General features: G+C 44.8%; 1 protein-coding gene across 6 annotated transcripts in view; it reads right to left on the bottom strand.

The window, feature by feature from the left end:
* The window catches only part of NUP214 (nucleoporin 214), an 81,597-nt gene that overhangs the window by 13,201 nt on the left and 53,074 nt on the right, over positions 1-15,322 (bottom strand). For 5 of the 6 annotated variants that reach the window (XM_089535238.1, XM_089535237.1, XM_089535233.1 and 2 more), the window contains exon 32: positions 5,128-5,277. The exons of the other annotated variant lie outside the window; for it this stretch is intronic. In XM_089535238.1, the coding sequence (XP_089391364.1) occupies positions 5,128-5,277 (150 nt within the window). The remainder of the gene's footprint in view (positions 1-5,127; positions 5,278-15,322) is intronic. 6 annotated transcript variants of the gene reach the window in all.

Below are 15,322 nucleotides of genomic sequence, written 5' to 3'. Positions count from 1 at the left end.
GTCACCATAAGTTGGAAGCAACTTGAAGGCACACACACATACACTCGCACACACCCAGGTCACGCTGTCTCAAACAAACAACAAACAGCTTCATTTATATACCACGTCAAACTGAACTAACAGTGTCTAAGTGGTTTACAACTATAAGCCTCAGCCTCAGAGAAGACAATGGCAAACCCCTTCTGAACAAACCGCCTGACGAAATGATTTGTAGCCCACAACATAGGAGGTGCCCAACCCTTGGGAAGTGTTGCCCCAAGAGGGATGGCTCTCACCCACCCTCCCAAGGGGTCCTGTTGGATGGAGCTACCTTGGGGCAAAGTGGGGGGGGGGGGAGATAAGATCAGGGCCCCAATAATAATAATAATAATAATAATAATAATAATAATAAATTATATTCTGCCTTTTACGAAGGGAATCAAAGCAGATTACAACATCCAGAACTGCCCACATTACACCCATTTTAAAATCTCTCCACTAGCTGCCTATTAGTTTCCAGGCAAGGTATAAGGTGTTGGTTATAACCTTTAAAGCCCTACATGGCTTGGGTCTGAAGAGAGAGAATTCTGCCTCAGAGTTCATAACACAAATGGATGGTACTGGCCACCCACTTGGAGAATCTCTGAGCAGAAACAGGTAGTCCCTTCTTGGCCTCCGAGTAGCACACACAGAGTCTCTCAGAGCACCTTGAACCTGAAGCCGTGTCTAGGTAAAAGGCCAGTGCCTTCTGAACGTCCAGGGTGTGGAGCTGGCGCTCGGTGTCGGTGGCCAGGTTTGGGGCCAAAGTCGGCAGCACAATTGAAATGGAAGGTCAACATCACCTTCGGAAGGAAGGCAATGTTGGTATGGGGGACAATTTTGTCCTTGTGAAACCGAAGGCACAGTCCCAAGTCAGCAAGGGTCACTGAGAACTCTAGGACTATCAAGGACTGAGACACCTGATGGAAAGAGGTCCTTGGCTGAGAGAAAGTCAAAGAACTTGTTCCATTTGAACTGGTGGGACCTCTGTGTAAAGGGCTTCTGGGCAACCAGGATGACCATCCATACCAAATCAGGCAGTCTCTAGGGACAGATTCTCCATGCCACCAGGGGAAGCATTTCGATGTCCAGGTGCAGGATGTGACCATTGTGAAGGGACAGTAGGTTGGGATGGAACTCGAGAAAGTGGTATTCCCACTGGGATAGATGCAAGAGAGGAGCGAACCAAGCCACCACGGTGTGATGAGTACGGCATTGGACAGGTCCGATATCATCTTTGCGAGTGGAAATGGTGGGAAGACGTAGATCAATCCTTCTGACAACTTGAACTGGAAGGCATCTTCTTGGGAACCCAGTGCATGGGTTCAAGAACAAAACCTCATACAGTGAGCGTTTTGAGGAGAGGCAAAGAGATTGATTGTCAGCTCAGTCCACAGGTGGAAGGCAGATGTCTTGGCATGGAGGTGCCACTTGTGGCATGAGTTGAAAGACCTGCTGAGCTGGTCTGCCAGTTTGTTCTCCTCCCCAGGGAGCTGGATGGACTGAAGGAGGATCCTCTTGTGGATACACCAGTCCCAGATCCGAAGCGTGATCTCAAGTAAAGTCTGGAACTTGGTTCCTTCCTCTTTGTTCAGGTAGTACATGATGGTGTTGTTGTCCGTCAGGAGGAGTAATACCTTGTTTGAGAGGAGTGACTGGAATGCCCTGAGAGATTTTTCTACTGCCAGCATATTGAGGGCATTGATGTGAAGATGAGTCTGTGAAATGAACCACTTGTTCTTGATGGTAAAGTTCAGAGTGTTGGCACCCCAACTTTCGAGAGACGCATCTGTGGTTAGGGTGATTTGAGGATCCAGAGGCAGAAAGGTCATCCCGACACAAACATTGTTGGGATCAAGCCACCTGGCTATGCCCTTGGAACTGTGAGCCACTTGGATGGAAGGTCACACACGGGATCGAAGATGGAGACATACCAGGACAGGAATGGTCCGAGATGAAGCCTTGCAAATGGAGTCATATACGTTGTAGAGACCATGTGTTCCAGAGCTACGACAGTAAAAACAAAGGAGGTCAACTGATGCAAGTCCAGGATAAGTCTAAGGCCAAAATCCCTCTTAAGAACAGTAAAGTAATGGGAGAAAAAACAGTAGCGGGCCCAAGTGGGATCTATGGGCTCAATAGTGTCCTTTTGCAACCTCGATAGTGTCCTTTCGCAATAGAATGCACACTTCGTCAAGTAGGGCTTCTGAGGGTGTGGTGGAAAGAACAGCTCCGGTGGTAGGGAGCTCTTCAAACTCGAGGGCATAACCCCTTCAGACAATATCCAAGGTCCACGAGTCAGAAGTAATTGAGGTCCAGGTGTTAAAGTAGGGTCTCAACATGTCCCCAAATAGGCGATGAATGAAGTGCCCCACATCACTGTCTCCTCTTGCGTTGCTGGGCATCCTTCTTCTTGTAGCCCTGGGCATAATGTGGCTGCGGAAGAGGACAATGTCCAGACGAAGAAGAGGAGGACTGGGATGGACGGCGCTGCCTCAGCTGATCTTGCTGGAAACACTGTTCCTGAAGCTGATAAGATCTCTGCTGGTATGGTGGGTACCAAGGGTGCTGGGACTCGTACTGACGCCAAGGAGATTGGAAAGAGAAAGACATGCCATGCTTCTTGGCAGTGGCATTCATTCGGTATCGAAAATTCAATGGAATTATCAAAGAGCATATCTTTGATAGCAGACTGGGCATGAGGAGTGAAGTCAGAGCAACACAGTCAAGCATGTCTCCTCAAAGCCACTGAACCTGACAGGACTTTGGAGGCTTAATCTGTAGAATGTTGGGCTGACAAGATCTGCTGGCCACCAATGGAGTGCGTCTCGGCACAGATGGTCATAACCAATTGCCTCTTGTCATCAGACATCCCCTTGAGAAGCAGTTCCATCGTCTCCATCAAGTGCTGGATAAAGGCCGTGTAGTTGGCTACCTTGAGGTCGAGCACCGCAGAGGCATAGAATTTCTTTGCCAGACCATCTATCTTCTTGCTCTCCTTGTCTGAGGGGAAGAAGTCGTCCTCGGGGAGAAGGAGAGTTGAGAGCCTTCTACAATTGCTGAATTGGGCTTCAGGTGCTCAAAGAGCCAACTCGGTCCTGAATGGGCGATCCTGTAGAGACTCTCAATCTTCCTTGAGATGGAAGCGATGGTGGCTGGTGTCGACCATGAGTGTTTAGCGATCTTCTCCAAAGATGGATGGAGGAGTTGGTACTGACCCACAAATTCTGCACTCGATGGGGTCCAAGGTCTTGTCAGCAGTACAAGTAACCTCCAGTTCGAGAAGGGACAGACATCGCCGGCCGGGGACATGGGGTCATTTTTGGCTAGGTGTTGGTTGAGGGGGTGCTATGCCCTGAAGGATCAACCAGAAGCTGGAGAATCTTCTGGGGTCCTCAGCAAAGGGCGATCATAAAGAGACTCCCAATGAGTCGGTACCGGTGGACATGTCGGGATGGAGGCCCTGATCACCAGAGCCTGAGCATCGGGGAGTTTCCGGTGGAGCTTGTTCAGGAAAAAGATATCTTCCCGAGTTGTGGTCGAACACCAGGTCAGGGTATTGATGGAGGAGATCGTCATGATAAGATGTCTCCACGTTGAGGTTGGCAGCCTCACTGGCCTCGGTCCCAAGGCAGGCGTGATCTCATTGGAGTGGAGAGGTATGAGTCCGTGGGCTGGCCTCTTCTACTCTTTCAGACACATGTTGAGTCAATGGTGGGGGATAAGATCACAGAACCTCTTCCTCTGAATCCAAGTCGAGCCTGATAGCACAGGAGACATCCAGCAGGATCGAAGCCTGAGGAGTGGTCAGGCCTGACACCAACCTCTCAGGGTTGGCACAGATGGAGTTCGTGACGAAACTGAGGGCTCTTTTCAGCTCGATTTTGTAGTGGGAGAAGCTGAATGAGCTCGTTTCGGAGCCGAACAATCAGAATGCCTATCTCTCTTTGAATGAGAAGACTTGTCCCTTTTGCCAAGCTTTGAGGTCATCCAATCTGACCTTGTGCCCCTAGCTGAGTGTACACAGTGAGTCAGGGCTGCCTGGCATCACATTGTGTTTGCCCTGTACTCTGCCAAGGAAACTAATATGTGGCCTGAAAATATGGTCCGAATTGGGATTTCAAGGTGGGCAGACATTTTTATGAAGCATGCAGCCCTCTAAAAAACTGGCCCCAAGGGTTTGGGGTCTGTTCTGAAAACACTGTTAAATGCAATGGTAGCAGAATAGATATTGCTTGACTTAAAAATCTTCACATTGTGTTTCATTTCCACAACTAGTTCTGGAGGATGGGTTGTGACAACAAAGGACCCTCAATGGGAATCAACATTTTGAACTGTCAAAGATTTTGGACTCTGGGGTTCAGAAGGGCAAATTGCATTATTTTGTTCAATGGAAACACTTTTCCATGGGGGAGCAAGAGTGGATGGATTCCAAACAAATGCTCAATGGAAACACTTTTCCATGGGGAGTAAGAGTGGGTGGATTTCAAACAAATGTGGGTGCCTGAGTTGGTGTGCTATTTGGTTAAGCCAGGTCCTAGGGTAAATGTCATATTAATCACAATTACTGGTGAGATGGGATGGATGTAATTGGAGGTGTGTGGCATGTCAGGATATGAGTTCCTCAAATTTCTTGCCATAGCTGCTTAGAAACTTTGTGTGCTTATAGTATTACTAATAATAGATGATGGGATGTACTATGCAAAAATGATGTTGACTGTTTATATTTCTGAGGGTGGTTAACAAGCAGATGCATGGAGAATACAGACTGATTTGGGAGCTTCAAGGCTCGTCCCATGAGAATGGCTGGAATGGGGTTTGAAGAGGGGACAACCCTGGGAAAGGGAAAATGCAAGTGTTTTGTTCTATGAGTGAATGGGGTATAAGCCCACTCAAAGTCTGCATTGTCATGTGCTTTTAATATGTGGTATAATTGTCATTTATTTAGTCCTGACGGCAAGAGCCTGCTATGAACATTTTTGGTCTCTGAATAGTTTTCTTGTTTTATTATAGAACTTTGTTCAACAGAGTTTCTGAAATAAAGTGGTTCCACACAAAAAAAGTTCCTTCTTAGTGCATCACAGTGAAGTATTTGGGCAAACCCAATACCTGTTTTGGTTGGGCTGGAGAATCCAAATCCCTGAGATGCCACGCTCCCTCCGCCAGAACTGAACGTGCCCATTGGCTTCTGCTCACCAAAGGAGGTGGAGCCAAATCCAAAGGTCTTGGCCCCACTGTTTCCAAAAAGGCTCGATGTATCTGGGATGAGAAGAAAGGGGTTTCCTTATACAGCAGGAAAAAGCACTTCGTTTGCAAGAGTCATCACATTCACAACTAAGACCAGGAGATTAAATGGAAGAGTTCCTCTTTTCTATATCTACTCACTGTTGGTGAGCAGAAAATCTCCCATCTGATTAGCAAACTTATAAATGGAAAAATATAGTTCTTCTAAACGCTTCTTTCCTTCCCTTTGGAAGATGGCAGATTTTTAAAAATTTGTAGCTCTGCCAAGTGATCTTAGAGTATTTTTCCTTTATTGCTGACCAGGCCGCAAGTCCCAACCTTGCTGTAAATATATGCTTTTCCTCCAACCTGCCTCATTGAACCAAAAGCTTGATCATCACCCCTTAGAATCAGAAAGATGTTTTGAATCTAAGGCTCTGAGAAACTGAAGAAATACTAGTGACTCCTTAACCATATGGAAAGTTGTGTATCACGGCTGGGGAACATGTTGTTCCTTCCTTTGCATTCAAAGGAAAGGACTGAATCATGGTCTCCAAAGTAAGCAGTCCCCAAAGGGAGCAGTATCCTTGTTCTTGTGCTCCTTTTTTATCCTGCATAAATTCCTCATTTGCTTATTTTTCAGGATAATTAAATATCCCATTTTATAAAAGTCCTGGTCATGAGGTCCAGACTATTTGAAAGACCCTATCTTCTATGACCTTGCCCAACTTTCTTTCAGTCCCACCACCACAACACATTGTGTTTGGTGAGGTTGAGGGGGAGAGAGCTTCTCAGTGGCTGCTACCAACTTGTGGAATTCACTCCCACAGGAGGCTTGTTTGGCCTCCTCACTGCCTTCTTCTTTTTGATCCTTCTTTGGATGGAGCCCTGAAGAGAGGCGGGCAGGAAATAAAATTATTATTACTATTACTATTATTATTTCTGCTGGCAGGCAAAGACCTTTTTATTTAGGAAACACTTTGGCATTTCAAATTATTATGGCAGAAAAATATTTAAGTGACATACTATGTTTTCAGACTTTTTATTATGTTTTAATATGATGTAATTGTTGTAATTCGGTGTTTTTAATGTGACTGTTCATTTAATGGAACTGCTCATTTTGAATTTGAAACATTTACCAAATATTTAATAATAATAATATATAATACCGATTTATTTATACCCCTCCCAATCACGTAGAATCTGGGCGGGTTACAACAATAAAAAGTACAATATCATTCAATACAAATCAACAAAAATCAAAAGAAAAAAAATTCACTTTTTAAATTTTAAAACTCATTCTTTCTTTTAACTGTATCTTGTCACCTTTTCTTACATTTTTCAACATCATAACTGTCTTAACTTAAATCCAGCAAATTCACAATAATCTTTTAAAGTTTTCATTAACTTATCAATACTTTCCAAAGGGTTTTCAAGAAAAAAACTTCATAATCAGCAAAAGCCCTCAACTTGTAATTTACAACTTTAATTTTTATTCCCTTTATTCCTTACAGTTTTATGCAATACTTTTAAAGTAAGTATAAAAAGCAAGGGAGACAGGAGGTCCCCTTTGAATCTCACAATATCTGATCAAGTCTCCATTTATCAAAATTTGTTTAGCATATTCTTTCTTGCTGGAGAGAAGTGACTAGTGGAGTGCAACAGGGCTCTGTCCTGGGCCCAGTGCTTTTCAACATCTTTATCAATGACTTGGATGTCAGAACTGGGGACATACTTATCAAATTTGCAGATGACACCAAATTAGGAGGAGAAATGTAAGGTACTGCACTTAGGGTGGAAAAATGAAACACACAGATATAGGATGGGAGACAACTGGCTGAATGAAACTACGTATGAAAAGGATCTAGGAGTTCAAGCAGACCACAAGTTGAACATGAGTCAACAGTGCGATGGAGCAGCTAAAAAGGACAATGTGATTTTAGGCTGCATTAATAGAAATATAGTGTCTAGATCAATGGAAGTAATAGTGCCACTCTATTCTGCTTTGGTCAGGCGCCACCTAGAATATTGTATCCAGTTCTGGGCACCATAATTCATAAAGGATGTTGAGGAACTGGAGTGTGTCCAAAGGAGGGCGACTAAAATGGTGAAGGGTGTGGAAACCATGCCCTATGAGGAATGGCTTAGGGAGCTGGGCATGTTTAGCCTGGAGAAGAGAAGGTTAAGAGGTGATATGATAGCCCTGTTTAAATATTTGAAGGGATGTCATATTGAGGAGGGAACAAGCTTATTTCCTGCTGCTCCAGAGAACAGGACCCGGAACAATGGATGCAAGTTGCAGGAAAAGAGGTTCCACCTCAACATTAAGAGGAACTTCCTGACAGTAAGGGCTGTTTGACAGTGGGACACACTTTCTCAGAGAGTGGTGAAGTGTCCTTCCTTGGAGGTCTTTAAGCAGAGGCTGCATGGTGATCTGTCAGGTATGCTTTGATTGAGAATTCCTGCCTGGTAGGGGGCTGGACTGGATGGCCCTTGTGGTCTCTTATAACTCTAGGATTCGATGACTCTATGTTCCTTAATCATTGTTCCATGTCATTGCCATTTTCTGCTAGCAGTATGGGGTCATCTGCATATCTTAGATAGTGAATATTTTCTGGTGATATTTTCTGCATAGAAATTGAACAAACAGGGTGATAGAATGCAGACTCTGGGAAACTAATGCAATAGCCCTTTTGTTGTTGCAGATTTTTTGTGTCTCTTTTTTGGGAGGGATAGGAAAGTGTATAGATTCTTTCTAATCTGTGGGCCTTTGTCTTGTTCTCCGTATTTGTTGGCAGATTTTATTAGAACTAAGTTGATTCTGTCTCTCTGATCGCAGCAGTTCTATTCATATGTCATCTATTCCCGGTGATTTATTCATTCTAATTGCTCTGAGTGTTCTTTTCGCTTCATTTTCCTAAATTTGGGGTTTATCTTCGTATGACTCTTCTTCCCATCTGTCATTCATCCTTTCATTTCTTTTATACAGCTCTTCTGTGTATTGCTTCCATAGTATTTTTATTTTATTTGGGTTGTGTATTATGTTTTTCTACTAAGGAGGAGGCATGTGGTGGTGGAGGAGGACTCCTTGCTGAGGGGTACAGAATCAGTGGTTTGTGGGCCTGACAAGATGTCTCAGGAGGTGTGTTGTCTCCCTGGGGAAAAATCTGTGATGTGACAGTGAGGCTGACAAGACTTGTCAAGCCTACTGACCATTACCCCTTCCTTTTGGTCCATATGGGAACCAATGATAGTGCAAGTCACAACCTTCAGAATATCATAAGGGATTATGAGGCTTGGGATAGGAAGGACAGGTTGCTTACCTGTAACTGTAGTTTTCTGAATGGTCATCTGCGAATTCACACAAATGGATTATTCTGCACCTGTGCAGTAAGCTTTGGAACCTCCTTAGAGCTATCAGAGGCGTTTTGGCAGTAGCCACGCCCACTTCCCAACTGCCATATTGGCTGGTTTCCCACCTAAACCCTCAGTTCCATGGACGCCGGTGTAGTAGCCCAGAACTGAAGGAGAGGCAGGGCACGACTGTGTGGGAAGGATGGACAGGATTTGTGCGAATTCGCAGATGGCCACTCAAAGAACTAGTCACAGGTAAGCAACCTCCTTCTTCGTGGTCTCTGCGAATCACACAAATGGGTTAGATTGACAAGCTTTGGTCAGTGGAGGAGGGAGTGCCATGCCACATAAGAAAGGCACATTGACCCCAAACAGAATCACCATTGGGGAAACCAAGCCCAAAAGGCATGTAAACACGGCATGAAGAATCATGCTAATATGACAACTCTACAGAGCCGAGCAGAAATACAATACTGAGATGTAGTGGAAACAGTCACCAATGGAGGTGAAACATGCCCACTGGCAGGAAAACAGGCTTGCCAGCTAATCATATGTTGCCAAGACTGCAGATAGACCGTGATAGTCCATAATAAATGACAGGAAAAACCCTAACCTAGATAGCACAGGTTTGTTAGCAACGGAGATTATGCGAAAGCTACGGCATAGGTAAGTGGGATGAAAGTAAAGGAAACTCACTACTGTAAGTGGTTATTGCAAGTAACAAACCAGAAGGTCTGGTACAGGCATTGTCTAATCTATAAGGTGAATGGATGCCAACATGAAGGGCAAAGGCAACAATGAGAGGCTGCACAGGTCAAGACATAGGTACCCAAGAAAGAGGGGCTTACAAAGTCCTCAAACTCAAAGGTGTGTCATCCAAGGAATCTTGAAAGTAGTAGGAAGGACAGTGACCTGATAAAGCCTCTCGAAGCCCTGATTTGGCGATTATAGCATTGACAGACACAGCCTAAAATGTTAAGTAGTCTAGGGCTAAATGTCTTCTTTAATGTAATATAAATAGACAGTCTGTGTTCAGCAATGAGATGGTAGGGAAGTCCATCCAGAGAGAGAGAGAGAGAGAGAGAGAGAGAGAGCCCAAGGACATTGAATTAGAGAGCTCCATTAACCATTTCTGGACAGCGGTGGACCTCATCCAGTCACAACAAATTTCTGAGAAGAAAAAGGTGAGAAAATCACAAGATCCAATTGTGACATACAAGACACGCTGTATCTGGGCGTAATGTTGTAGGCCATCAGCCCGAAGCATGCAAATCTTGTTGAAAAATCCTAGATTGTAAAGTGAAGGGATACCACACTGTCAGGTTGGAAGGAATCCCTGTGAGGACAGTATCCCATGACGTGATGTCCTACAGAAGGTGTGTCAAGGATATCATGACATAACCAGAACTGATAGGCAAACAGCGTAGCAAGAATGACATGCTGTCAATCCACCATGAAAGGGCTCTGTGAATGAAAATTTGAGAGCAGAGGAGCAGGAATAGAAGTCCAACGTCACGAAGTCCAATTCCTAGCCAGGTAGTGGAAAATACCAGGCAATCTGACAGAAATCGTCATCATGTTATCCTTAATGCTTAGGAGGAACATCTAGCTGTAGCATTAATCCACTGTAACATGACAGTATGAGCAGAAGGTTTTGGAGACCATATAACAGTGGCTCAAAATCCCTTATCACATAGCTCCAGCGTGTGTAATGAAGCATGAAGTATGCAGTGAGAGGGCATAGCAATTATGGGGAGTACAGGATTCCCTTTACGGGAGAGAACCCCCAGGAGATTTCCAGGATGTATAGCCAGCCTTGTCGGGGTTGTAGGTGGAGGTCTGAAGTATTTCCACCTCACCCAGTTGACACCATGGATCAGCGGTTCAGGAGAAGCAGCATGTTATGACATCAGTGGGCCTAGAGAGATGGGACAGGTATGAACATCACGAGATCTCAAAGTATCCACAGGGGTGGACAGATCTTCAAATAGAGGTTCGAAACGGAGGGATGTCTCCAGAAGGCATTCATGCCCAGAGCTGAAATGGAAAGGAATTGAAGTAATTGCTTGTAACCTGTTCCAGGGAAGAAAATGACATCGACAGGGGCCCTCTGGAAGGGTCATGTAGGAAACAGACATGTATTGTCCACCACATACAGTGGTCCTATGTAAAAAGGCACCAAGTGCCTTAATTGACACTCATATTGGGAAGTGACAAAACTTTTCCCCTGGAAATGGTGGTTCCTGAGCGATGGTATCAAAGCTCACCATGGAGGCAACAAGATGATCACAATCGCGCTGGTCTTCTTGGCTTTACTTCGTGAACGAAGATTCAGGAAGGACTCGTTCATGCTTTCTACAAGTGCGTTGATGACGTTGCATGTATCCTTCGAGCCTGTGCAATGGATTTTTCTGGTGGAGCGCAGCGTGCACAGAACTGGCCTCACCCTTTAAACCAGAGGTTCGACTGCTGAGGCCTTGACAAGCATGGACGGTGGCAGCGAGGTCCTCGGGTCGTAGGTTTGATTAGAGTTTCCTTCTCTTAGATGGTTGACCTTACAGGGTTAGACGAGCACCATCTGCCCGGGTTTGGGATTAGTTTTCCTTCTCCAAGGATGGTTGCCATAAGGCTAGAGAGCCCATCCTGACCTTTGGTGCTCTTGGTCAGACCCTTCGGTTGTGACCTGTCTGGCATGGGAGGCCCTACCGGTGGCTATTATACCACCGCCAGCATAGCTCACAACTTCATTAGGGTACGCGAGCCTCTCCCCCACACAGTCAGAGCATAGCTGGAGGGGAATAGGAGGCCAGAATCGTGCTGGTAGCAAGTGAATAATGGTAGTGTCCCTCGGTATAAAGGGAGCAAACCAATTGATGAGTTTTGATTATACAATCCTGATGGCCGTCCATATGGTGAAGGAGTATCTGCACCAAGAGTGGCCAGGTTGTGCCCCCAAGATTATGGGGGACAGAAGTCAGACTGGAATATCTGCATTAAGTGACGTTTAGCCGTCCGGTTGTGGAGGAGAATTTAAACTGTCAAAGGTATCTGTATATCATAACCTGTTACCTGAGAGGAGGGTTGAGTCGGGCTGGAAGCCAATCGGTATGACTTTGGAAAGTCAGGGACTGCTGAAAATTGAAGTTGGGCAGCCATCCAAATGGTCTGACCTGGGAGAGTCAGGGACCAGCGAGGGTCAAAGTTGGGCTGTAAGCCAATCGGGATGACTCCGGAGAGTCAGGGACCGAGATGGATTGGAAGCGGGCTGTCATCCAATTGGTTTGGCCCAGAGAGTCAGTGACCTATCAGGATCAAAATTGCGCTGACATCTGAAGTCAAGTCACTGGCCTATCGGCTGGACCCTGAAGGATCAGGGACCGATGATGAGTGAGGCTGGGTGTCATCCATCTGGTTTGACCCCAAGAGTCAGGGACTGGCGAAAATCGAAGTTGGAAGCAGACCATCAAATGAAGGTGAGGCAAGCTGACATTAAGCCAACTTTACCTCAGAATTTAAACTTACATTAAAGTAAGCAGTTCACTAAGAAATCACAGCGCTCCCTTTATCCCCCCCTTAAAAAAATATATGAACACGATGTTAAAAAGTTACCACCCAAATGCAGATTGTTCCCGTAAAATTGATGGTTGTAAAGTCTTACAGGAAAACGAAGTGCTGTTGGTGCGGCGGACAAAAGGAACTGAGGGTTTAGGTGGGAAACTGGCCATTGAGGCAGTTGGAGAGTGGGCGGGGCCAGCACCAAAACGCCACTAATAGCTCTAGGAAGGTTCCGAAGCTGACTGCGCCGGCACAGAATAACCAGTTTGTGTGATTCGCAGGGACCACAAAGAAGAAGCTGAAAGACCTTAATGCACAGGTTGTCATCTCATCTCTTCTCCCAGTTGAAGGGCATGGTCCAGGAAGGAAGAAGAAAATAGCAGAGGTGAACAACTGGCTTTGCAGATGGTGCTGCCGAGCACAATTTGTATTCCTGGATCATGGGCTGCGGTTCCATGATGGACTTCTGGCAGGAGATAGATTGCACCTAACACCAGTTGGCATAAACACCAGTTGGCCAACAGTCTCAAAAATTTGATCAGGCAGGCTTTAAACTGACTTATGTGGGGGAGGGAGACAGTATTTAACAAGACGGGAGTACAACATCAACGTCAACAGTGTGATGCGGCAGCTAGTCAAGTAAAGTCAGTTTTATTTACATTAGTCAACCAGGCTGTTGCATACAACCGTAAAACTATCTAGTACCATATTAAAACATAGTTAAAAAGGGACAGTTACATATAAAATAAAACTAAGATTATATCTTATTACTAGACAATTTAAAAGTTTGTCTTTCTGTCAGAGCTAACTTGATGTACTTGGTCATTTGATAGGAAACATAGTCATCAGTTCCTGCCAATAAAATATTTTTGAGGGAATAACATCTCTGGTATGTACAATAAGAGGGTAAGGTACTGGGCTCTCAATTCCAAATACAAAGAATTTTCCAGGAAAAAATGATACAAATCGTCCATCTTTCTACAGCCATATGGGCCTGCCTATTTGAGTTCAGTAAGCACTCATAACACCCTTTAATTTCCATTAGATGCAAAGTACTGTATATACTCATATATAAGTCTAGAAATTTTAGTCAAAAAAGTGACCTCAAAAACCTGAGTCGACTTATCCACGGGTCAATGTTAGTATTGTACTTGAACTCATTCATTCATTCATATATACATACACACACAGAGTGAGCCCACACCATATGCAGGCTTCTCTTCCGCGGCTTTCATCATACGCTGGACAATATTATGAATGGTGCGCGTGCCACATTCACGTACCCTATTATTTTCAATGGGGCACAAGCATACACGATTTTCCCCTTAGGCGGCGGGGGGGGGGGGGGCGGGGCGGAACAGATCCCCTGCATAAGGGAAGGGAGGACTGTATAAGAACCATCCCCTGGTGAAAAGCATGAAAGTAATCTGTCCTGGAACTACTGACTTCCCTCTAGTCTCTCATCGATCTAGCTTTTTGATATGAATGCAAACAGTTATGCTTCCTGGAATTTTGTAAGTTCTTTGGCACTGTTTCCTTTTGCTTCATTCTTTACATCCTTTGTTACATGGCCCTAAATTTTACTCTTGACTTATGAACGGGTCATATCAAAATCCATAATTTTTGGCTGCCAAACCTGCCCTCGACTTATACATGAGGTCGACTTATAGTCGAGTACATACACTGTAGAGCTTAAATAAGGACTTGGAGACCATAAGAGGCCTAGAAACGAGGAGCCCATCCGGGCCACAAAAGGGAGAAAAACCTCGCTCCGAAAAAGAAGGGCAATGCTCAGAAAAAGAAAAAGAAATGGAAAAGAGAAAAAAAAATTGTCTACCATACAGTAGAAATCTACTCAGCTCAGGAGCAACCCGAAGGAGATGTTTTTCTTGCAGCGGATTAAACTGGAGGAGGAGTTAGATTGGCGGGATTGGGCATGCTCAGTGCATGGGAGTTGGCGGGGCTTCCGCCAATCTGCTCAGCTTTTCAGCTTCCGAATGGAGTCTGTTGTATAAGGCACAGAGACCACAAAGAACAACATAAGCCTAGCACCAGAACCGGCATCTGACATCTATACCAGGAAAGATTCTAGAGCAGATCATTAAACAGAGAGTCTGTGATCACCTAGAAGGCAATTCCATAATCACAAAAAGTCAACATGGGTTTCAGAGAAAGAAGTCATGCCAGGCAAATCTGATCTCTTTTTTTGATAAAATTACAAGCTTGGTAGATGAAGGGAATGCTGTGGATATAGTATATCCTGATTTCGGTAAGGCTTTTGACAAGGTTCCCATGACATTCTTGCAAACAAGGTTGTAAAATGTGGGCTAGACAAGGTAACTGTTATATGGATTTGTAATTGGTTGACCGGCTGAACCCAAAGGGTGCTTAACAATGGCTCCTTTTCATCCTAGAGAGAAGTGACCAGTGGGGTCCCACAGGGTTCTGTCCCAGGCCCAGTGCTATTCAACATCTTTATCAATGACTTGGATTACAAAATTGGGGGATACTTAGCAAATTTGCAGATGACACCAAATTAGTAGGAATAGCTAACACCCCAGATGACAGAATCAAAATTCAAAATGACCTGAATAGACTAGAAAGCTGGGCCAAAACTAACAAAATGAACTTCAACACAGAGAAATGTTAGGTACTGCACTTAGGGCAGAAAAACGAAATGCACAGATATAGAATGGGGGACGCATGGCTGAACGAGACTACGTGTGAAAGGGATCTGGAGTCCAAGTAGACCACAAGTTGAACATGAGCAAACAGTGCGATGCGGCAGCTAACAAAGCCAATGCGATTTTAGGCTGCATCAGTAAATGTATAGTATCTAGATCAAGGGAAGTAATAGTGCCACTCTATTCTGCCTTGGTCAGGCCCCACTTGGAATATTGTGTCCAGTTCTGGGCACCACAATTCAAAAAGGATGTTGAGAAACTAGAGCGTGTCCAAAGGAGGACGACTAAAATGGTGAAGGGTCTGGAAACCATGCTCTATGAGGAACGACTTAGGGAGCTGGGGATGTTTAGCCTGGAGAAGAGAAGGTTAAGAGGTGATATGATAGCCTTGTTTAAATATTTGAAGGGATGTCATATTGAGGAGGGAGCAAGCTTATTTTCTGCTGCTCCAGAGAACAGGACCGGCACAATGGATGCAAGCTCCAGAA

This window comes from Sceloporus occidentalis, unplaced genomic scaffold (assembly GCF_023333645.1).
Source record: "Sceloporus occidentalis isolate IW3139 unplaced genomic scaffold, rSceOcc1.0.p SCAF_8, whole genome shotgun sequence".
Taxonomy (NCBI): Eukaryota; Metazoa; Chordata; class Lepidosauria; order Squamata; family Phrynosomatidae; genus Sceloporus; species Sceloporus occidentalis.
Note: the sequence above shows the minus strand (reverse complement) of the source record. Positions and strands in the feature narration are given on the sequence as shown.